A 25,036-nucleotide genomic window follows, 5' to 3' on the forward strand; every position below is an offset into this window, starting at 1 on the left:
ACCCAGTCACTACAAAGATATAGGCGTCCTTCCTAATTCAGTTGCCGGAGAGGAAGGAAACCAGTCAGGGTTTTCACCATGAGGCCAATGGTGACTTAAAAACAGTAACAGAGTTTAATGGCTGTAATAGGAGAAAACTGAGGATGGATCAACAACATTGTAGTAACTAACCTAATTGACAGAGTGAAAAGAAGGAAGCCTGCAGAGAATACACATATTCCAAAATATGCATCCTGTTTGCAACAAAGCACTACAGTAATACAGCAAAAAAATGTGGCAAAGTAATTCACTTTTTGTCGAGAATACAAAGTGTTATGCTTGGGGCAAATCCAATACAACACATTACTGAGTACCACACTCCATATTTTCAAAAATAGTGGTGGCGACATCATGTTATGTGTATGCTTGTAATCGTTAAAGACTGGTGAGTTTTTCAGGATAAAAAAATAAACAGAATGGAGCTAAGCACAGGACAAATCCTAGAGGAAAATCTGGTTCAGTCTGCTTTCCACCAGATACTGGGAGATGTATTCATCTCTCAGCAGGACAATAACCTAAAACAAGGCTAGATCTACACTGGAGTTGCTTATCAAGAAGACAGTGAGTGGACGAATTACAGTTGACTTAAATCTACTTGAAAACCTATGGCAAATCCTGAAAATGATCAAGAACTAATTTGACAAAGTATGAAGGCATTTGAATATAATATATGGGAAAATGTTGCACAATCCAGGTGTGGAAAGCGCTTAGAGACTTACCCAGAAAGACACACAGCTGTAATCTCTGCCATAGTTGCTTCTACAAAGTATTGACTTAGGGGTGTGAATACTTATGTCAATTAGATATTTCTGTATTTAATTTAATACATTTACAAACATTTCTAAAATCATATTTTCATTTTTTCATTATGGGGTAGTGTGTAGATTGGTGAAAAAAAGTAATAGAGTTTGAATTCAGCCTTTAACACAACAAAATGTGTAATAAGTCAAGGGTTATGAATACTTTCTGAAGGCACTAATTGTGCTACTGAAATTGTATATGGTTAAGTTATGTAATAGCAATGGTGTAACACTAATAAAAATATTTTATAACAAATGCGTTTTCCTGAATTGTATGGTGTATTACTAATAACATATATGCCAAACATCCCCTTTCATTCAACTGTGTATCCGGCAGATTCTTTCCAGACGGCACACGCAAATGAGCCTAATCATAGCCTAAGATTTACCTACCGGTACATACAGTGTCTACGTCCTACTTAAGACAAACAAAAAGTAGAATGCAAATAGTGCAAACAGCGGTTTGCTCATAGTTCAACAACGAATATGACATACCACTTGAAAACAGTAAGGTAGAATGCAACTACGGAGTAGGCTAAAACATTGACAGGTTTTATATGCTTGACAGCGGCCGCTGCAGTGGCACTCCCCAAGGTGCTTAACTGAATCTTCAGTGAGAGCTTTCTCCAGCGTTTTACTTGGCCTTCTTTTTGGTTATCTTTATCTCTGGCTCCCTCTTGAGTCATTTGTGTCTTAAAGCATCAGACATGCTCAATGCATATAGTAGAATTTATTAAAACACATTGGGTGTGTCTATATATGGAAAAATACATGTTTAAAAATGTTTGACCAATCGATTGGTCGAAAGAACAGCTGACTCTTGGTGGACCAAGAGTTTTCTTCAGTCGGGGACAGCCCTATTGGCAATACAAGTCAAATTGACCTACAAGTTCAAAATTACATGGCAACTATATTCTCCCTGCTAGCTCATGCTAATGAAACTAAAGTCTGTTGTCCATATTTGTTTCAGTTATATAGTATATTGTTGTCCATATCTGTCTCAAAGGACCACTCTTTTTCATGGTACTTCGAGCCAGATAGGGATAATTATAGCGAGCAGTAAACATTAGGTTAGCCACTCCCCTGGATAAGGTGTTTTAAACAGACAAGATGCCCCCAAGTTTTTTTTATAAGGGGGTAAAGGATTGCTTCACCATGTCCGAACAAATATTTTTTTAAATGTAAATAGTATGTTATATAAGGGTCCACTTTTTTAACGATTTCACTTGGTTTTGAGAAACTTCGACCACCCGAAATAGACTTTCTCATTGCTCGTTCTGCAGTATAGGAGCTACGGAAAAATACATTATTTTAGAAATGGCCACACTCTCAGTATAGTGATGCAGGTCTTTAGATGTTGTACACTTCGGAATAACACAATTTCAACTTTATCCGCAACATTATATTCCATTTGATTCGACTCAAGCCATTTCCCCTACCAGCTCTGCTGAGTGGGCTACACAGGGCGGCAGGGTAGCCTAGTGGTTAGAGCGTTGGACTAGTAACCGAAAGGTTGCAAGTTCGAATCCCCGAGCTGACAAGGTACAAATCTGTCGTTCTGCCCCTGAACAGGCAGTTAACCCACTGTTCCTAGGCCGTCATTGAAAATAAGAATTTGTTCTTAACTGACTTGCCTAGTAAAATAAAAGGTTAAAAAAAAAAATTAAAAAAAAAAAATATATATTTAAAAAAAAAAGAAGAAAAAAAAAACTGCAGAACGAGCAATGAGGAAGTCTATTTCGGGTGGTCCAAGTTTCTCAAAACCAAGTGAAATCGCTAGCGTGTCTGGACCCCTCAAAACAGAACCAATAAAGGATTGGTTCAGAAACTCAATTCCAAACCCACCTCCTGCCTCTATCCCCAAGGCACTAGGCGTAAAAGGATATGATGTAAGCAATGCGGAAAATGTCACCTAGCCAATCAGAATGCAAACACCACATTGCTTACCTATCCAATCCAAGTGTAGGGCCTAGGGATCGACTTGGAATTGGGCATATAGCTCTTGAAAATGCACCTCCACCTTACTACAGAACCAATCCAATGCTATGGTATAAACATTGAAATGTTGTACAATTGGAATAAATTTTGCCAGTGGTTAGAATGCCATGCTGTGATTGCTTTCAGTGGAGATAAAACAAGGATGCTGACAACCTTCACTCACAAACAATTCCTTAAAGCACTGCTGACCTGGGATGTGCTACAATTATCCTTCATAGCACTGGTTCCCAAACATATAAATTACTGGAGGACATGGTGAAATTCCATAATAGACAACTCTCCCTCAGATCCTCAATATTTAGTTGAGTGTCCCAAATTTGAATTGAATGCCTGTAAATGAACATCCCCTATCATAGAGACTCAGGGATATTTATCATCTTATATCAAGAGTCGGCTTTCTATTCCGCAACAAAGCCTCCTTCACTCACGCCGCCAAGCTTACCCTAGTAAAACTGACTATCCTACCGATCCTCGACTTCGGCGATGTCATCTACAAAATGGCTTCCAACACTCTACTCAGCAAACTGGATGCAGTCTATCACAGTGCCATCCGTTTTGTCACTAAAGCACCTTATACCACCCACCACTGCGACTTGTATGCTCTAGTCGGCTGGCCCTCGCTACATATCCGTCGCCAGACCCACTGGCTCCAGGTCATCTACAAGTCCATGCTAGGTAAAGCTCCGCCTTATCTCAGCTCACTGGTCACGATGGCAACACCCATCTGTAGCACGCGCTCCAGCAGGTGTATCTCACTGATCATCCCTAAAGCCAACACCTCATTTGGCCGCCTTTCGTTCCAGTACTCTGCTGCCTGTGACTGGAACGAATTGCAAAAATCGCTGAAGTTGGAGACTTTTATCTCCCTCACCAACTTCAAACATCAGCTATCTGAGCAGCTAACCGATCGCTGCAGCTGTACATAGTCTATTGGTAAATAGCCCACCCATTTTCACCTACCTCATCCCCATACTGTTTTTATTTATTTATTTTTCTGCTCTTTTGCACACCAATATCTCTACCTGTACATGACCATCTGATCATTTATCACTCCAGTGTTAATCTGCAAAATTGTAATTATTCGCCTACCTCATGCCTTTTGCACACATTGTATATAGACTCCCCCTTTGTTTTCTACTGTGTTATTGACTTGTTAATTGTTTACTCCATGTGTAACTCTGTGTTGTCTGCTCATACTGCTATGCTTTATCTTGGCCAGGTCGCAGTTGCAAATGAGAACTTGTTCTCAACTAGCCTACCTGGTTAAATAAAGGTGAAATAAAAATAAATAAAAAATACATGGCAATGCTGACACATGCTCCAATTAATGTATTGAATTCCGGTAAGTGACCTATCACAAGCAGATACATACCATGATTTCATGCCCAATATGCATCATTACCATATAGTGAGACTGATATTCAGGTTAAATGATTTACTGTGCACCAGATGGGACAATACAAGAGATAAGAGGAATTAAAGCAAGGAAGAGGGGACTGAAATTCATTTGGGAACCAATATTATATATTGTCCTAATGACCTGAGCTATGCTATCACCTACTGCCCTGATCGTCTGCGATGTCAGGCCTAGTGTTAATACAACAACCATACCTTTACATCGCAGGCCTTTAAAACAGCTTAGATCAATATTCTCTTATCTACCCCCACTTGACAATGAAACAACCCTTTGAAATGGTGTGCATCAAAGGATGAAGGTGCCTGATGTCTACCATGGTTTGTAATCTCTAAGAGAAAATGGAACAGCAAAGTTCAGCCCTATATTTGCATGATTGTAAACTAATACATTAAATGACAAACAAAATGATTCATTCATGTCAGACACAGTAGTATAACTCACAACAAATGCCAAAAAAAGTCATGGAAAACTGCAGCAGATTAAAACAGAATAAATGTGAATTGTCATTGTCCATAACAAAAACAGAGTTAGGTGAATGCACGACATTTGGAAAATGTCTTTGAGCAGAAGTGGGGAACTAATTTAGTTAGAGTCATGAATTTCAGCTTTCAGCCTTGGAAGAGAGTGTGTGTGGAGGTTGGAGGGGGATTGATCAGTCAGCAGTCCACTTCTTCCTCTCAAGCCCTCTGTTCTGTGTGTATGCGTGGCAATTTCTGATGATGCATACACGTGAGCATGTGTACTTTCATGCATTCTATAAGTATTTGTATTTTACCAGTGTTCCAGTGAGTAAGTGTGTGTGTGTGTGTCCAGTAGATCACTGTGGTGTCGTATCTCCATTGATCTCTATGCCGTGCTGTTGTAGCTGAGCTCGAAGCAGTGCATTGTCATTCTTCATCTCCTCAATCTATAACATGACAGAACGTCGCAATTAAACAATGTTAACAACCAAATGCCAACACTTCCAAATGTGAGAAGACTTCAATGTAGGCATTTTATAAGACCTTCATACATAGGCATGAAAAATTACCAAACAAATGCAAACGGGCTGAAACAGGGAGGGACTAAAATAAATTTAAGCAATTATCTTTTTCGTTGCAACATTTTTCTGTTGTAAAATGTTTTGCTACAATGTGAACCAATGAATACACCGGACGTGTTGACGAAACAGACAGCATAGTGGAATGTGCGAGTTACACATATAAGTGTGTACCTGTTGTTTGAGTAGCTCGTTGTCTGCCTGAACTCTCAACACCTCTTTGAAGCTGTCCTGCAATCTCTGGTTATTCTGTCTCAGCTCCCGGATGTAGTCACACGCTTTCGACAGGATCCCTCCTTTACTCTGGAGAGAAGAGGTTGCACATTACTTCTATTATAAGAAACCGTGATTTTGAACAATCTGCCATTGCGGATCAGATTCTCAGACACAGATTAAGCCTAGTTTTGGACTAAAAACCTATTTCAATGGAGAGTTTCCATTGAGCATGTTTTCTAGTCCAGGACTAGGCTTAATCTGTGTCCTGATAAAGTTGGTTCTATGGGACTTAATCTCTATAGGCAAATTGACCACACTCACTGCTCCAGTCTTGGTACTGTCTATGTTGCAGTCTGGGATGATCTTTGAGAGGGTGACAATCCAGTTGTTGATCTTGTCTCTTCTCCGTCTTTCCACTGCAAACACAATAATCCCATATTTTAGTTGTCAAAACTACAGCATGAGCCATACTCCTGTGGTGGTAGAATTTGGGGTGAGCTGTTGTAACTTCAAGGGATACAGTGCATTCGGAAAGTATTCAGACCCCTTGACTTTTTCCATATTTTGTCATGTTACAGGCTTATTCTAGACTCTTCCTAGAGCTGACTGTCCGGCCAAACTGAGCAATCGGGGGAGAATGGCCTTGGTCAGGGAGGTGAACAAGAACTCATTCTGACAGAGCTCCAGAGTTCCTCTGTGGAGATGGGAGAACCTTCCGGAAGGACAACCATTTTCTGCAGCACTCCACCATTCAGGCATTTATGGTAGTGGACAGATGGAAGCCACTCCTCAGTAAAAAGGCACATGACAGCCTGATCGGAGTTTGACAAAAGGCACCTAAAGGACTCTGAGACCATGACAAACAGTATTCTCTGGTCTGATGAAACCCAGATTTAATTCTGTGGCCTGAATGCCAAGCGTCACGTCTGGAGGAAAAATGGCACCATCCCTGCGGTGAAGCATGGTGGTGGCAGCATCATGCTGTGGGGATGTTTTTCAGCGGCTAGGAGACTAGATGAACCTGCTCCAGAGCGCTCAGGACAACAACCCTAAAGCACACAGCCAAGACAATGCAGGAGTGGCTTCGGGACAAGTCTCTAAATTTCCTTGAGTGGCCCAGCCAGAGCCTGGACATGATCAAATATTTCTGGAGAGATCTGAAAATAGCTGTGCAGTGACACTCCCCACCCAACCTGACAGAGCTTGAGAGGATTCGCAGAGAAGAATGTGAGAAACTCCCCAAATACAGGTGTGCCAAGCTTGTACCCAAGAAGACTCGAGGCTGTAATCGCTGTCACTGAGTAAATTAAGTGCTGAGTAAAGTACTGAGTAAAGGGTCTGAAAACTTATGTAAAATGTCAATTTCCATTTTTGTGTGGAAGATTGACGAAGGGGAAAAAACAATGTTATCCATTTAAGAATGGCTGTAACATAACAAAATTTGGAAAAAGTCGAGGGGTCTGAATAGTTCCCGAATGCACTGTAAGTGAGAAGGTTGATGTAATTACAGGAAGTTAACAAATTATTAGATTGGTAATAAGTGAAAAGTTAGTTGTGATACTGTATGTATTAGCAGGAATCAGAGAGCCTACATTGAATACACATAGTTTAGACTACTTTACAGCAGGAATCGGTTGGACTGCATTGAAGGTACGGTTAATGAAGTTGGTAGAATTGTGTCGGTTGAGAGGTGTAGTTGGATAAAGAGAGATGAAAAAGTATGCGTATATAATGGGTTACTAGAGATTTTATAAAGTAAAAAACTAAACAAAAAACAATACACACTTGTGCACCCACACCTAGACGTATGTAGGTGGTGTAAAAAGTATTTGGAGAAATGTTCAGTGGCCCCTTTACGGATCATTTGATAATGATAAGGTTAAAGCACTGAATGACAGTCTAAAGCATGGGTGTCAAACTCTGGCCGCGATGTGCGGTAAAAAGAGTGGACTGGTGGGCATGGTTCGGGAGAAGATGCGGGAAGAGAACTGTGCAGGTGAGCTAACTGTTTACCACTGCATCATACATCAGGAAGCACTGTGTGCCAAAGTCCTAAAGATGGAACATGTTATGACCACAGTAACACAGGTAGTTAACTTTATAAGAGCCAAAGGTCTAAATCACCGCCAGTTTAAATCTTTTCTGGAGGAGTGTGGTTCGGAATAAGCAGACGTGCCGTATCACACAGAGGTGAGATGGCTAAGCAGAGGAAAAGTACTGAACAGATGTTTCGAGCTGCGTGAGGAAATATGTCAATTCCTGGAAACCAAAGGGAAGGATACAGCAGAGCTCCGGGAGCAAAAGTTCCTGTGTGAGCTGGCCTTTCTCTGTGACATCTCGAGCCATCTCGATGCGCTGAACCTGCAGCTTCAGGGGCGGGGGCGCATCATCACAGACATGTACGCTGCAGTGAGGGCCTTCAAAACTAAACTGTGCCTGTGGGAGAATCAGATGCTGCAAGGAAACCCTTGCCATTTTCCCTGCTGCCAATCCATAAAAGCGCAGATCTCTACCGCCGTGTTCCCATGCGCACAGTTTGCTGAAAAACTCAGTGTTCTCGCCGCTGAGTTTAGCCGGCGATTTGCCGACTTCGATGCCCAGAAATGCAAGTTTGAACTGCTTAGTAATCCCTTCGCAGTTGATGTGGAAAATGCACCAACCAACATCCAAATGGAGCTGATTGAACTCCAGTGCAACGACACGCTGAAGTCAAAGTATGATGCTGTGGGCGCCGCACAGTTTCCACGGTTCATCCCTGACACAATGCCTCAGCTCCGCACCCAAGCTGCTCAGATGCTCTCCATGTTCGGCAGCACTTATCTATGCGAGCAACTTTTCTCCTCGATGAACATGACCAAAACAACTCACAGGAGACGTCTGACTGATGAACATCTTCGCTCGATACTGAGGATTTCTTCAGCTCAGAGCTTGAGCCCAGACATTGATGAACTAGCATCCAAGAAGAGATGCCAAGTATCTGGCTTGGGCACATCAGATTAGACCAGTGTGCAATAATTAACGTTTTCTTTATGCACTTTTTCTTGCGACAAGGCATGGGCTTGAATGGTTGATTGATTTATTATTATTTTATTTGTAAAATTATTAGCCAGTGGAAAAAGTTTATTTTGGTATTTAAATCAGAAGGCTGCAAATAGAAAAGAGGCATACAATTTTTATTTCAATTTTATTTATTTAATAAATGAATGCCATTGATGTGTTTTTTCATTTGAAATTCGATTTTGCATGTCTCCACTATTAAATTATATATTGTATGGTAATAAGCGATGCTTGTTCCATATTCAATGTTAAAGCAAAACTTGTTTGGGTCCATATTAAAAGGTTAATTTGTTCAATGTTGGCCCGTGGCTTTGTTCAGGTTTTACATTTTGGCCCACTGGGTATTTGAGTTTGACACCCCTGGTCTAAAGGGTCTGTGAAATAATGTCTTAAACAAAGGTTGGAGCATGTTCTATGCTTTTTAAACAGCTTCCAATGACAAATATCATTGCCACGTTAATCAGAGCCTTCGTAAAGAATTAAATAAATACCACCCTGGTAATACATTCTGAAACAAAACCCATGCCGTGTTCAATAGGACCATTGAATGTTGAACATGATTTTCTGTATTCACCCACGCAACCTTTTAACTTGATAGGTAGACTTGTTTAACTTATGGCTACAATTTATTGTACTCCTGATGGAGTTTTCGTTGATATCCCCAGCAATGAAGTTCTATACCAATCCGCGAGTAGGCTAAATTGAACAACTCCACAAGACGGAGTGGGAAACTGGCTCGGTCTCTCAGTCGATTCTGTCTCAGGTACCAGAAACCTTATGCACAGAGTACTTCTTTAACAGTGGACTGTTAGGCAGTGCTAGCCCAGTTATAATAAATGTTGATCCCAGATAGAAACTCAAGTCTCAAGAGTTACCTTAAATAATGTCTCCATTTCTGAATTGACCGATGTATTTTATAATTTCGGTCATATTAAATCTCAAAATAATAGACAGTTAATGAGTGTGAGGCAGAAAGTGAATATCCAACGGAAATTGGTAATAAATATATATCATTGCTAAGGTAGACTAAAATGTAAAAGGGGGACAATGGCATCATCCCCCATCCATTAAACCTTACAATAGGGGTAAAAGCAAAACATTGTTCGAGAGTGATCCGTAGTGATTGACAGGGTTTTTCTATCGGGAAGAGTATAATGATCCTAGTTGAAGGAAATAGATATGGAGACTACCGAAACTAACAAAGAGAGTGATAAAATTGAAAGATTGATGGTACTCGTGGTTTATCAGTTGATGCTAAATGTAATGAGTGTTGACAGTATGTGAATGATGTTATTAGTGGCTTTCAGATAGCACTCTAATAATGCCATATCTTAATAATTTGAAGGAGCTACGGTTCCAATACAAGATCACATAACGAACAGAGGGATTAAGCCTCGGGTCAACACCATTTACACAATATACTCAACTGAACAAAAATATCAAAAACGCAACATGCAACAATTTCAAAGATTTTACTGAGATACAGTTCATAAGGAAATCAGTCAATTCAAATAAATTCATTAGGCCCTAATCTATAGATTTCACATGACTGGGAAAACAGATATGCATCCGTTGGTCACAGATTCTAAAAATAAAAAAAAAGAGGGGCATGGATCAGAAAACCAGTAAGTATCTGGTTTGACCACCATTTGCCTCATTCAGCGTGACATCTTCTTCGCATAGAGTTGGTCAGGCTGTTGATTGTGGCCTGAAAGATTTTGCCCCACTCCTTTTCATTGGCTGTGCGAAGTTGCTGGATATTAGCCGGAACTGGAACACGCCATTGTACACGTCAATCTAGAGCATGCCAAACATGCTCAATGGGTGACATGTCTGGTGATTATGCAGGCCACTGGTGATTATGCAGGACAATTTCAGCTTCCAGGAATTGTGTACAGATTCTTGTGACATGGGACTGTGCATTATAATGCTGAAACATGAGGTGATGGCGGCATAAGAGTGGCACAACAATTGTCCTCAGGATCTCATCATGGCATCTCTCTGTGCATTAAAATTGCAATCGATAAAATGCAATTGTGTTTGTTGTCCGTAGCTTATGCCTGCCACCATGGGGCACTCTGTTCACAACGTTGATATCAGAAAACCGCTCGCCCACACGACTGCCATCTGCCCAGTACAGTTGAAACCTGGGATTCATCCGTGAAGAGCACACTTCTCTAGCTTGCCAGTGGCCATCGAAAGAGAGCATTTGCCCACTGAAGTCTGTTATGATGCTGAACTGCAGTCAGATCAAGACCCTGGTGAGGATGACGAGCACGCAGATGAACTTTCCCCGAGGCGGTTTCTGACAGTTTGTGCATAAATTCTTCAGAAACCCACAGTTTTACCAGCTGTCCAGGTGGCTGGTCTCAGACAATCCTGCAGGTTAAGAAGCTGGATGTAGAAGTCCTGGGCTGGCGTGGTTACACGTGGTCTGCGGTTGTGAGGCCGGTTGAATGTACTGATAAACTCTCTAAAACGATGTTGGAGGTGGTTTGTGGTAGAAATTAACACTCAATTATCTGGCAACAGCGCTGGTGGACATTCCTGCAGTCAGCAAGCCTATCGCAAGCGCCCTCAAAACTTGAGCCATCTGTGGTATTTTTTGTGTGAGAAAGCTGCACATTTTAGAGTGGCCTTTTATTGTACCCAGCACAAAGCGCACCTGTGTAATGATCATGTTGTTTAATCAGTTTCTTGATCAGCCACACAGGGATGTAACGAATATGTGCACATTTTAGAGAAATACGCTTTTTGTGCGCATGGAACATTTCTAGGGCCTTTTATTTCAGCTCATGAAACATGGGACGAAATCTTTACATGTTGCATTTATAATTTTGTTCAGTGTTATTATACAACAACAAAAAAAATCGTAATGCTCCTCCTTTTTCTCTCTATGCCCATGGTAAATCTGAACTTTTACTTTCAAGTTTCCATTTGCCAGATACATACTTTCTGTAATCAGTTTACCTTCATTGTGTTGCGCTCTCCTTCTCTCATCCCTAGGTGCCCGTGGACCATCCATCTTCCTGCAAAGAGACAAATAAATGATAACATTATGTCCCTGTTAAGCACTGTAAAATACACACTCATAAAAACACTGTACTGGCCCCCTATGGGAATTGAACCAACAACTCTGGCATTGCAAGTGCCAGGCTCTAGCAACTGAGCCACACGGGACCTGCATGAATCCATCATACTATCAACAAATTATCTATTGATTAACAACTGCTTGTTAATGTTAGGGTTATGGTTAAAGTAAGGCTTAAGTTTAGGGTTAAGATAAGGCTAGGGTTAGTAGATTGTGATCTGAAATGTTACTGACTGCAGAGTATCTATGGATGGACTATCCAAATAAAGTATTCCCGAGACGTTTCCTCGCCCCATTGAAGTGGACTCCTTCGGTGAACCTATAACCCAAAGCTATATACACACACACACACTATACATCACGTTCACCTGACAGGTACACTAAAACATATGATTCATCACGACTTGTGGATTCACCACACATCTGCCAAGGATGGGAGGAGAGGGGGTTAGTTTTAGAGAATGCGAGCGAAAGTTGTCCTCACCAGTTTGAACTGCCATGCTGTAGTATCTCATTTTCACCGTGGTCTCTGGGGATGGCAGGCAAGTGGGACAGTTTTTGTTTTCTCACGTTTTGATTTCAATTGAATGTTTTCTCATGATACACACAATCACAAACCAATCATGCCAAATTTGGCAGGTAAATACAAAGAGGTGATAATTTCGTGAAGGTTTAGCTAGGGAAAGTCCATTCCAATGTGGAGTTGGGAGGGAGAAGTGAGATGAACCACATAGATGGAGGAGCATTGGGGTGTGATGAATGTGTATGGAACACTAAACTGTGTGGCAGGTGAAGCCTTACTCACGTGGTGTAGGTTTGTGTGCGAGGGGCAATGGTCCTTGGCGTGCCAGCTTGCAACACATCAGGTGGGCTCATCATCACATAGAACTGACCTGGTGTCAGAGGTAATACAAATCAGGGATTTATAGGATTCCCAAGAAAGACTATTGTGACTTAATGTCTCTGGCCCTATTGAGATAAAGGCAATAGTCAAAACTATATTCAGTCAAATACATGTATTTTTACAGACAATTATTTACTGTTGCATGTGGGACATATTTTGGAGATAGACCATCACAAGGCAACAGTTAGACACACGAGAGAGTGAAGGGAGGACCACCCTGTGTACTCCGTGAGCTAGCAAGACGGCTATTTCATTGTTTTAGCTATTGCTTTAAAAAGCTGTTGTAATGCGGTAAACCAAAGTGATGAACTCTTAGCTAGTCCCGCATCCCAGACCACCGTGAGGACAGCATTGGATTTGTTTTTGGTTCAACTATCATTGGATGATTTCTGTTTTTTCTCTCCGCTCAGAGGCTCGACAGACAGATGCTGTGAGAGACTGAGCTCTGGGTGATTTTACTAATGTTATCTGCTGGTTGTGGTAAAACAAACAATGAACTGTAGCTATATAATTAGCTACATTGGGACCAGTCTCCATTATTCGAGGAGTACTGTGTTTTTATCCTTTTCAGAAGAGGGACTTTTTATCTACCGTGTTTGAATGGGACAGCCATTGGCCCGTTCGCTTCTCATCAGTCACGGTCTGGATTTAGGGCTGTGAGTATCAGGTCCTTACTAATTAAGTGTACATAGATGTAATTAAAATTATGTTGATCATTTTTGGTTAATAACTTGATTCAAGCTTGAGTTTTGGATTGAAACTGAATTGATACGTCTTGACTTTAATAATAAAGAATGACTACATCTTGTTTGTTGTGATCATTCTTTATCATAGTTCAAGGGGATATCTATTTGTGCTTTTTTCCCCTGTAAATATATATCTTTAGGGTTACATTACTTATTAGGTGGAGGCACTGCACTACATTATTTATGGTTATACACACATTAACCTTCACATTATGACTACAGACGAACATACCCCAACACCAAGATACTAGGTTAAAAATGATTGGAACTCAGAAGAGATGGTTACAAATTAATTTGTAAAAAAAAAAAATACATGTATACAGTATATCTTTGTTCAATACCATAACATTAAGTGAGCTGCACTAGTGAATGGGTACACTATATGTGGGTTTCATACTAGGATTGGTGGCTACTCACCTCCGGCCTGTGTGAGTGTTGGGTCAGCCTGCACCGACACTGCTGTGGCTGCCCCATCACTGACACTGACTGTGGCAGCAGGGAAATAGGCAAAACGCGTTTCCCCACCCACTGTCTCCCCCGCCGGACTACCCTCATTACTGAAGGGGTTCTGAATGACAGCCTAGAGAGAGAGCGAGAGAAAAGGCAAATTAGACAGCACTACTCCCCTAAGATGATAGGGTATGCCATGCCAACACACACACCTGTGCCACTGCTTGCTGTACTCCAGTAAATGCAGCAGTGGAAACCACACTGACTGCCCCAGTCCCGTCGCCTGCTGCCTCTAGCTGGTCATCTGTCACTTGGACCACACGATAGGTCACCTGGAGTGAAGAAAGTCAAGGGGAGAGGTCCGGACAGGAGTATGGCAAACATTTCAGATATATGGTTTATTCTGATTCTTCGCCAAGTACATTTGACATGTACCAGGAATTTGACCTGGAGAAATGGTGCTGACAACAATAAACAGAATGTACAGACAAAATCATTTACACAATCTACAGATTCTTCTTGTCATTTGTTCATCCAGACAAGGGGGATTTTGTGTTACTGTGGTAGTAAGAACTGTGTGTGTTCAAAATTAGCTAGGTCATTGATTGAGCTCACCTGTCCTCCACTGTTCTCTGTGCGGAACTGGTATTGAACATTATGATCCGCAAAAGCTACGGCCTGCTGTACACTCTCTATGGTAGCTGCAGTCTGCTCCTCCGTCCCCACACCTTTTGAGAAAAACACACTAGCATGTTAGAACTCACACTTAAGCTCTCTCTCTCTCACACACATACAAATTCCATAATTATCTGTTTGAACTGAGTAAATTTCACACACCCCGATACCTACCTTCCAGTTGGAGAATCTCCTCTGTTTCCTGTTTCTCGTGACTGACGGAAAGAGAAGGGATTTTTTTGTTATAACACTCCTATTCAATTGATCAGCTGTGTGCAATAGGCTAATTAATAATAGTCCAGCAGATAAGAACGTAATATACCAAGATCGTTCCACTTTATGATACAAGTATCAAACTTGATACACTAATACTAAATACCTTAACGAACATTTTAAAGATTGGAGGCAGTCTGGGAAGCATGTCAGTCAACCAGTGCGGCCATTTTAATAAATGGCTGCCAATCGGATTTCCTGTTAAAAGAGAATAGGGTAAAATCACTCCAAACAATGTTTTTATCTGCCCACTATATAAACCCCACAGATAATAAAGACAATAATTCTGATCATAAAATAGCTTTAAGACCTTCATGGGGGTCATAATTGAGGTTATTTTGATCATAGTCCAGTGTCTACGGGAAAAATTGTGGACTTTGATACAGCCACTAAAATACACACACAGCTGGGACATGTCTAAAGAAGTATTTTTGGCTAGAGCCATCGTATATTTTGTCCATTACCCCCTGGCGACCAAAGGCCACCAGGACATAATACATTGCCATGGGATTTTACATAAAGAGTGACGTGTACAGGGAAGGTTTGCTGTAGTTTTTCCAAAAATTTACACAAAACATAATATTATATTACAGTGCCTTCAGAAAGTACTCATACCCCTTGACTTATTACAGATTTTATTGTTGCTTAACTCCATTCGGTTTATTTTTTATCCTAAAAACTCCAATCCTTAACGTTTCCAAGCATACAAATTATGATTGAAAATATGGAGTGGTAGTCACTAATGTGTTGTATTGGATTTGACACAAACATAACACTTTGAATTGAGGACAGAAAGTGAATTGCTTTGCCACATTTTTTACAGTATTACTTTAGTGCCTGATGCATGTTTTGGAATATTTATTTTATTCTGTACAGGCTTCCTTCTTTTCACTCTGTCAAATTAGGTTAGTATTGTGAAGTAACTACACTACCGGTCAAACGTTTTAGAACACCTACTCATTCAAGGGTTTTCTTTATTTTTACTATTTTAAGACATCACAATTATGAAATAACACATATGGATTCATGTAGTAACCAAAAAAGTGTTAAACACATCAAAATATATTTTATATTTGAGATTCTTCAAAATAGCCACCCTTTGCCTCAATGGCAGCTTTGCACACACAGCTTTGCATTCTCTCAACCAGCTTCACCTGGAATGCTTTTCCAACAGTCTTAATGGAGTTCCCACATGTGCCGAGCACTTGTTGGCTGCATTTCCTTCACTCTGCGGTCCGACTCATCCCAAACCATCTCAATTCAGTTGAGGTCGGGGGATTGTGGAGGCCAGGTCATCTGATGTAGCACTCCATCGCTCTCCTTCTTGGTCAAATAGCCCTTACACAGCATGGAGGTGTGTTAGGTCATTGTCCTATTAAAAAACAAATGATAGTCTCACTAAGCCCAAACCAGATGGGATGGCGTATCGCTGCAGAACGCTGTGGTAGCCATACTGGTTAAGTGTGCCTTGAATTCTAAATAAATCACAGACAGTATCACCAGCAAAGCACCCCCATAACACCTCCTCCTCCATGCTTCACTGTGGGAAATACACATACGGAGACCATCTGTTCACACAACGACACGGCGGTTGGAACCAAAAATCTCACATTTGGACTCATCAGACCAATGGAGAAATTTCCACCAGTCTAATGTCCATTGCTCGTGTTTCTTGGCCCAAGCAAGTCTCTTCTTATTATTTGTGTCCTTTAGTAGTGGTTTCTTTGCAGCAATTCGACCATGAAGAACTGATTCACACGGTCTCCTTTGAACAGTTCATGTTGAGAAGTGTCTGTTACTTGAACTTTGTGAAGAAATTATTTGGGCTGCAATTTCTGAGGCTGGTAAGTCTAATGCACTTATCCTCTGCAGCAGAGGTAACTCTGGGTCTTCCATTCCTGTGGTGATCTTCATGAGAGCCAGTTTCATCATAGTGCTTGATGGTTTTTGCAACTACACTTGAAGAAACTTTCAAAGTTCTTGACATTTTCTGTAGTCACTGACAAAGTAATAAAAAGTAATGACGGACTGTCGTTTCTCTTTGCTTATTTGAGCTGTTCTTGCCATAATACGGACTTGGTCTTTTACCAAATAGGGCTATCTTCTGTGTATATCCCAAAATTCCCCAAATTAACTTAAGAAAACACACCTGTTAATTGAAATGCATTCCAGGTGACTACCCCATGAAGCTGGTTGAGAGAATGCCAGAGTAGCTATTAGAAGAATCTCAAATATAAAATATATTTAGATTTGTTTAACACTTTTTGGGTTACTACATGATTCCATGTGTTATTTCATAGTTTGAAGTCTTAACTATTATTCTACAATGAAGAAAACAGTAAAAATAAAGAAAAACCCTTGAATGAGTAGTTGTTAAAAAACTTATGACCAGTAGTGTACAATTTTACTGACCCATCCTCGGTTGTTTTCTCCTGTCACAGCCATTAAACTCTAACTGTTGGCCTCATGGCGAAATCCCTGAGTGGTTTCCTTCCTCTCCGGCAACTAAATTAGGAAGGACCACTGTATCTTTGCAGAGACTGGGTGCATTCATACACCATCCAAAGTGTAATTAATACACCATCCTCAAAGGGATATTCAATGTCTGCTTTTATTATTTTTACCCATCTACCAATAGGTGCCCTTCTTTGCGAGGCATTGGAAACCTCCCTGCTCTTTGAGGTTGAATCTGCGTTTGAAATTAACTGCTCGACTGAGGGACCTTACCTTATGTGTGGACTACAGCGATGAGGTAGTCATTCAAAAATCATGTATAACACTATTATTGCACAGAGTCCATGCAACTTATTATGTGACTGGTTAAGCAAATTTTTACTCCTGAACTTATTTAGGCTTGCCATAACAAAGGGGTTGAATACTTGTTGCCTCAAGGCATTTCAGCCTCACATTTTTTATTAAACATACAAAAAAATCTCAATATAATCCATTTTAAATTCAGACTGTAACACAGCAAAATGTCAAAGGTTGTAAATACATTCTAAAGGAACTGTATATAGTTGAAGTCGGAAGTTTACATACACTTAGGTTGAAGTCATTAAAACTCATTTTTCAACCACTCCACAAATTTCTTGTTAACTAACTATAGCAAGTCTGATAGGAAATCTACTTTGTGCATGACACAAGTGTACTTTTTCCAACAATTGTTTACAGACCAATTATTTCACTTATAAAACTCACTGTATCACAATTCCAGTGGGTCAGAAGTTTACATACACTAAGTTGACTGTGCCTTTAAACAGCTTGGAAAAATCCAGAAAATGATGTCATGGCTTTAGAAGGTTCTGATTGACATAATTTGAGGCAATTAGAGGTGTACCTGTGGATGTATTTCAAGGCCTACCTTAGAACTCAGTGCCTCTTCGCTTGACATCATGGGAAAATCAAAAGAAATCAGCCAAGACCTCCGAAAAAAATTGTAGACCTCCACAAGTCTGGTTCATCCTTGGGAACAATTTCCAAACGCTTGAAGGTACCACGTTCATCTGTACAAACAATGGTACGTAACACCATGGGACCACGCAGCCTTCCTACCGCTCAGGAAGGAGATCCGTTCTGTCTCCTAGAGATGAACATAATTTGGTGCCAAAAGTGCAAATCAATCTCAGAACAACAGCAAAGGACCTTGTGAAGACGCTGGAGGAAACAGGTACAAAATTATCTATATCCACAGTAAGACAAGTCCTATACTGACATAACCTGAAAAGGCGGCTCAGCAAGGAAAAAGCCATTGCTCCAAAACTGCCATAAAGAAGCCAGACTACGGTTTGCAACTGCACATGGGGACAAAGATCGTACTTTTTGGAGAAATGTCCTCTGGTTTGATGAAACAAAAGTAGAACTGTTTGGCCATAATGACCATCATTATGTTAGGAGTAAAAAGGGGGATGCTTGCAAGCTTAAGAACACCATCCCAACCGTGAAGCACAGGGGATGCAGCATCATGTTGTGAGGGTGCTTTGCTGCAGGAGGGACTGGTGCACTTCACAAAATAGATGGCATCATGATGGAGGAAAATTATGTGGATATAATGAAGCAACATCTCAAAACAGAAAGTTAAAGCTTGGTCACAAATGGGTCTTTCACATGGACAATGATACCAAGCATACTTCCAAAGTTGTGGCAAAATGGCTTAAGGACAACAAAGTCAAGGTATTGGAGTGGCCATCACAAAGCTCTGACTTCTATCGCATAGAAAATTTGTGAGCAATGAGGCCTACAAACCTGACTCAGTTACACCAGCTCGGTCAGGAGGAATGGGCCAAAATTCACCCAACTTATTGTGGGAGGCTACCCTGAACGTTTGACCCAAGTTAAACAATTTAAAGGCAATGCTACCAAACACTAATTGAGTGCATGTAAACTTCTGATCCACTGGGAATGTGATGAAAGAAATAAAAGCTGAATTATATCATTCTCTCTACTATTATTCTGACATTTCACATTCTTAATTAAAAAGTGGTGATCTTAACTGACCTAAGACAGGGAATTTTTACTTGATTTAAATGTCAGGAATTGTGAAAACTGAGTTTAAATATATTTGGCTAAGGTGTATGTAAACTTCCGACTTCAACTGTATCATTGCAATCAATAAGCTTCAGCGAACACCCATATTACTTTTTAAAAAGTGTTTACATGTCAACTACTAGAACTAGCCAATTTGTTTTGCACACATTTTCAGCATTTTTCTACAAAAAATTTAAGAATATGTATATATGGCATCTTATTTTTGTTTTCCAGACCCCCCTCAAACATTTTAAGCCATCATTGGGCTGTATGTACCAATTATTTTAGGAGATGTGAATCGTGATTGGAGCAGCATACTACTGAAATGTACTTTATCAACCAAGTTGATTTCACCTGTTGACTCTCTCAATGCCACACACTTGTCACATTATAAGGCCTGCCCTGATTCGTCCTTATCACCTTTACATTATGTAATGCAACCTGCTTATAATGTCTCCTTTGTTACAGAACCACAAACAAATCCAACTTCACCATGTCCAACCACATGTCCTTAATACATATTGGAACACTGGTGTCTGCTTGCTCCCTAACATTATCAGAGTATCCCTGGTGAAATCTATCCAAAAAGTTCCCCCATCATGGGTGTCTTTCATCATTGCCTATTTTTCAGCGGCCACATTGGAAATGACCGCCAGTGGGGGGGGGGGTAAAGGACAACATCTGTGATGGCACTTTAGCCCAAAATACTTATTTAGACATGCCCTAGGTGTGTGTAAAATTTGGTGGCTCTCTCAAAGTCCACCCCCCCAATAACCACTGGTCTATGGTCAAAACAAACTTGGTGTGACCTCCATGAAGGCCTTAAGAGTACTTTATGATGATAATTGTCTAGATTACCGTACCAGTTTATATAGTAGGTAGATTATATTACAAATCCATTTTTATATCGTTTGGAATGACTACCCTATTTTTCTTTGAACAGGACATCCAGATTAACTGACAAGCTTCCCATACTGCCTCCAATCTTTAAAAATGTTCCTTAATGTATCTAGTAGTAATGTACCAAGTCTGATACTTTTATCATACAATTGAACAATTATTTAACCTATTCGCTGGACTATAAGTGACTGTGTGTACTAGTGGTGCAATGAGTCAGCCATCTGTTCACCTGCCTGCAGTTGCTAATAAGCCATCCGCAACCGGCAGACTATATATGAAAAAGTTTAAAAAATAAAAAAAATAAAAAATAAAAATAAAAAAAATCGGCAGCCCGCACCCGACTAACCCGTTAATATAGAAAATGCAATGCAGGAAAGGCAGAGCTATTTTTTTGACGGGGGTGAAGGATTTGTTGTGACTGATTTTGATATGTTTCTGCATATAATTTCAACCAATTTAGGCTATTTGTTACATTAACCTCTCCTCATTATATAATTTTTTTACACCCCTTTTTCTCCCCAATTTAGATCTTGTCTCATCGCTGCAACTCCCCAACGGGCTCAGAAGGCAAAGGTTTCGTCATGCATCCTCCGAAACATGACCCGCCAAACCGCGCTTCTTAACACCCGCCCGCTTAACCCGGAAGCCAGTCGCACCAATGTGTCAGAGGAAACACAGTTCAACGTCAGGCTCCAGGCGCACAGCCCACCAGAAAAACTCGCTAGAGCACAATGATCCAAGTAAAGCCCCCCTGGCCAAACCCGGACGATGCTGGGCCAATTGTGCGCCGCCCTATGGGACTCCTGATCACGGCCGGTTGTGAAACAGCCCAGGATCGAACCCAAGTCTGTAGTGACACCTCTAGCACTGCGACGCAGTGCCTTAGATTGCTGCGTCACTTGGGAGGCCCCATTTCTGTCATTACGTTGTCCTAGATAACTAAATAAACCCTTGCTCACCAGAATGTCATAAATGATTGAAGCATTCAATCTATCTAGTTGACATCGGTAAAGTTACATAATTTCTGGTTCTTTCGTGGAGCAAAGATGCTTTGGGACTGAGATGAAAATTTGAGCTATGACGTCTTGTAATATGAGGTTAAATAATTGGCCAGGCCAATGTACACGGTCACCAACAACTGTTCGGGGATGGGGAAGAGAAAAAAAATAATGTTTGTACACTTGTTTACATAGATATGCTTCTTAATAAAACCTATTTGAAACAAGCCAATACACTTTGAACTATCATGGCGTTTCATTATTATTCAGGTTATTACTTATTAAAATGAACAAATTAAAGAAGTGCCAGGTTGGAGAGAATCTGCGCATTTTCGTATTGACAACATTAACAGAGTCAAAACAAAGACATATCAAATCAAATTTATTTGTCACAAACACATGGTTAGCAGTTATTGCGAGTGTAGCGAAATGCTTGTGCTTCTAGTTCAGACCATGCAGTAATATCTAACAAGTAATATAACCTAACAATTTCACAACAACCACCTTATACACACACAAGTGTAAAGGAATGAACACGAATATGTACATAAAAATATATGAATGAGCGATGACCGAACGGCATAGGCAAGATGGTATAGAGTACAGTACAGTGGGGCAAAAAAGTATTTAGTCAGCAACCAATTGTGCAAGTTCTCCCACTTGAAAAGATGAGGCCTGTAATTTTCATCATAGGTTGGCTTTTCTGTATATAAAAAAAATAAATGCAGATCCTATTTCGACGCACAAAACCATTCAAACAAATTCTGATGGGCTTTCTCCCACTTTTCCCGAAATATTCACATAACGTCACAAACCCGGTTGCTGTCATTCGATGGCATTGGCATATGTTCTTCAAAGAGAGGACACCGTAATCAGAGAAATAATGTAGCCTAAGCTCCTAAAAATTGGTATTCAACAATATTAAATCAGGACAGCAGCATTTACTTTTTAATAAAGAGATGGTGTCCAGACAAGATACTTGATTCTTGGATATAGGGGGCGCTGTTTTAATTTTTGGATGAAAAACGTTCCTGTTTTAAACAAGATATTTTGTCACAAAAAGATGCTCGACTATGCATATAATTGACAGCTTTGAAAAGAAAACACTGACGTTTCCAAAACTGCAAAGATATTGTCTGTGAGTGCCACAGAACTGATGTTACAGAAAAAACCCAGATAAAAATACAATCAGGAAGTGCCGCATTTTTTGAAACCGCCTCATGGCAATGACTCCTTATATGGCTGTGAAGGAGCTAGGAGTCAGCTTACGTTTTCCACGTTTTCCCCAAGGTGTCTGCAGCATTGTGACGTATTTGTAGGCATATCATTGGAAGATTGACCATAAGAGACTACATCTACCAGGTGGGTCGCCTGGTGTCCTCCGTCGCAATTATTGCGTAATCTCCGGCTGCAGTATTTTTCCGTTTGCTTCTGATGAGAAGGCAACTGCCACCACTGATAGATTATCGAATAGATATGTGAAAAACACCTTGAGGATTGATTCGAAACAACGTTTGCCATGTTTCTGTCGATATTATGGAGCTAATTTGGAAAAAAGTTTGGCGTTGTAAGTGACTGCATTTTCCGGTGTTTTTCTTAGCCAAACGTGATGAACAAAACGGAGCTATTTCGTCAACACAAATAAGATTTTTGGAAAAAATGAACATTTGCTATCTATCGTCATTGAAAACATCCGAAGTTCTTCAAAGGTAAATTATTTTATTTTAATGCTTTTCTTGTTTTTGTGAAAATGTTGCCTGCTGAATGCTAGGCTTAATGCTATGCTAGCTATCAATACTCTTACACAAATGCTTGTGTAGCTTTGGTTGAAAAGCATATTTTGAAAATCTGAGATGACAGTGTTGTTAACAAAAGGCTAAGCTTGTGTTTGAATATATTTATTTCATTTGCGATTTTCATGAATAGGAAACGTTGCGTTATGGTAATGAACTTGAGGCTATGATTACGCTCCCGGATACGGGATTGCTCGAAGCTAGAGGTTAAGGAAACTTTCTAAATGGACATATAGGCCTATAGAGAGTCAGCAAACTCACACACCCACCCCTGTAAAAGCACACGTCAATCAAAGCCACCAACGCATGTCAGACTCAAGAGCAAATATTTTGCCTTTCCTTAAATGTATTAAAAAACCTAGGTCTACCAAAAGTAGGCTAGAAGATAATGAATTGACAAGGAAAGTATGAAGGGGACAGCTATGCTATAGCATGAAGATGACATTGACAATCACTAAAAGAAACAAATACACGCAACAGCATATTTATCAGCAATACTGATTATCAAAGGGGAGAGTGTTGGAAAGGATGCATGTAAAATATAAATATTATTATAATACTTCTATGGAATTCATTGTCTTACTGTGTGAGGTGAAGAAAATAAAAAAATGACAGAAGCCCAACGGGGCACTTTCCTACATTTGACATTTACGTTAAGCAGGCCAGATACTTTTATGTGTGCTCAGGACTTGCGTGCCATCAACACTAACAGGATAGAGAAACCAGACACATGCTCATTGCTCTCACATGGAGCATGTAAATTATGGTATGAAATAAACCAAAACTTGTTTCTCACAAGTGTAGCAAGTTGTGAGCTCTGCAAACAACATTTCCACTCTGACAATGAGATGGGTATATTACTGTAATTAATACATTGCATTAACAGAAATGTATGTAACCAAATGACAGGGATTAACGGTATTCTACTTTGTGGGTATATGTGGGTGGCATTTTTTTTTTGTCTCGTCTAGGGTGGTATATCGGCCAGTCTATCAATTAAGAAAATATTCTGTATCAAATAATACCATGCCAGGTTGGAGAGGATGGCACGTGTCCACTTGACACAAAATCTGAGCATTTTAGGCCACAGAGCCAGAACAATCTTGTTGACTGCTGTTGAATAATTAATGAAGTAAAAAATAAAAAAAGTAAAAAAAGTTTGTCTAAAAGCCGATTTATTTACTAGCAAGCAATGAAAATGTGCATTGAATAAAAGAAAGTCCACACATAATTTTTTTTGTTGCCTATAGTGCTCTACACCCCGCACATCTAGGGATGAGCTGCTCAAGCATCAAAGGAAAGTTGGAAAGAGGAGACATAGTACATTTAATAGCCAGACAAAGTTAGCAAAACAATTGCTTTTGTCATAAGTCAACACTCCCGCTATTAGGTCATGTTTATCTACATGAAAATGAAGTTGACATAAAATAAATCCTCAAATGCATGTAGACCTATTTAAACAGTTTTGACGGTTATTTTATTTTCATGGCGGGCTTCATCCATAACCGTCAGTTACACGGTTATTCAATTACCATCCCTAATGAAAATGTAACAACCACCCCCCCGCCAAAAAAAATAACAGGAAATATTTTCTTTGCAAAATGGCCATATTACATCAGTTTCACCGGTTGTAAGGAAAGAGAAATCTGTGAAAATGACCCAAAATGTTTCTGATAAGATTTCTGTTTGGCTTGGATGAATAGGCCTATTTTATGTGGTTGGAATACTATCAGTTTTTATGACGCTGAAACATAGCACCTTCAGACGGTATAATTCTTTCAAGATGCTAAAATAAATACGGTTGAAGTTGGAAGTTTACATACACCTTAGCCAAATACTTTTAAACTCAGTTTTTCACAATGCCTGACATTTAATCCTAGGAAAAATTCCCTATCTTAGGTCAGTTAGGATCACCACTTTATTTTAAGAATGTGAAGTGTCAGAATAATAGAGAGTGATTTATTTCAGCTTTTATTTAATTCATTACATTCCCAGTGGGTCAGAAGTTCACAAATCTCATGTAAGTGCATTCCATCTATTGGCACAATGGACAGTTTTTAACATCTCGTCCCGTGTTTTATGATTCTGATTATCTGGACCAGTCCAGTGACTGCTG

General features: G+C 40.1%; 1 protein-coding gene across 4 annotated transcripts in view; it reads right to left on the reverse strand.

Moving 5' to 3' along the window:
* Positions 1 to 4,155: 4,155 nt before the first annotated feature.
* The window catches only part of usf2 (upstream transcription factor 2, c-fos interacting), a 29,186-nt gene continuing 8,305 nt past the window's right edge, over positions 4,156 to 25,036 (reverse strand). The window contains exons 2-12 of one of the 4 annotated variants that reach the window (XM_036971298.1): positions 14,822 to 14,903; positions 14,595 to 14,647; positions 14,373 to 14,485; positions 13,970 to 14,089; positions 13,725 to 13,887; positions 12,463 to 12,550; positions 12,142 to 12,186; positions 11,537 to 11,595; positions 5,831 to 5,925; positions 5,468 to 5,596; positions 4,156 to 5,161 (exon numbers count right to left, since the gene is read on the reverse strand). In XM_036971298.1, the coding sequence (XP_036827193.1) occupies positions 5,072 to 5,161; positions 5,468 to 5,596; positions 5,831 to 5,925; positions 11,537 to 11,595; positions 12,142 to 12,186; positions 12,463 to 12,550; positions 13,725 to 13,887; positions 13,970 to 14,089; positions 14,373 to 14,485; positions 14,595 to 14,647; positions 14,822 to 14,903 (1,037 nt within the window). In that variant the 3' untranslated portion in view covers positions 4,156 to 5,071. The remainder of the gene's footprint in view (positions 5,162 to 5,467; positions 5,597 to 5,830; positions 5,926 to 11,536; positions 11,596 to 12,141; positions 12,187 to 12,462; positions 12,551 to 13,724; positions 13,888 to 13,969; positions 14,090 to 14,372; positions 14,486 to 14,594; positions 14,648 to 14,821; positions 14,904 to 25,036) is intronic. The other 3 variants (XM_036971299.1, XM_036971300.1, XM_036971301.1) reach the window with 3 other exon arrangements.

Source organism: Oncorhynchus mykiss, chromosome 32, assembly GCF_013265735.2.
Source record: "Oncorhynchus mykiss isolate Arlee chromosome 32, USDA_OmykA_1.1, whole genome shotgun sequence".
Classification (NCBI taxonomy): Eukaryota; Metazoa; Chordata; class Actinopteri; order Salmoniformes; family Salmonidae; genus Oncorhynchus; species Oncorhynchus mykiss.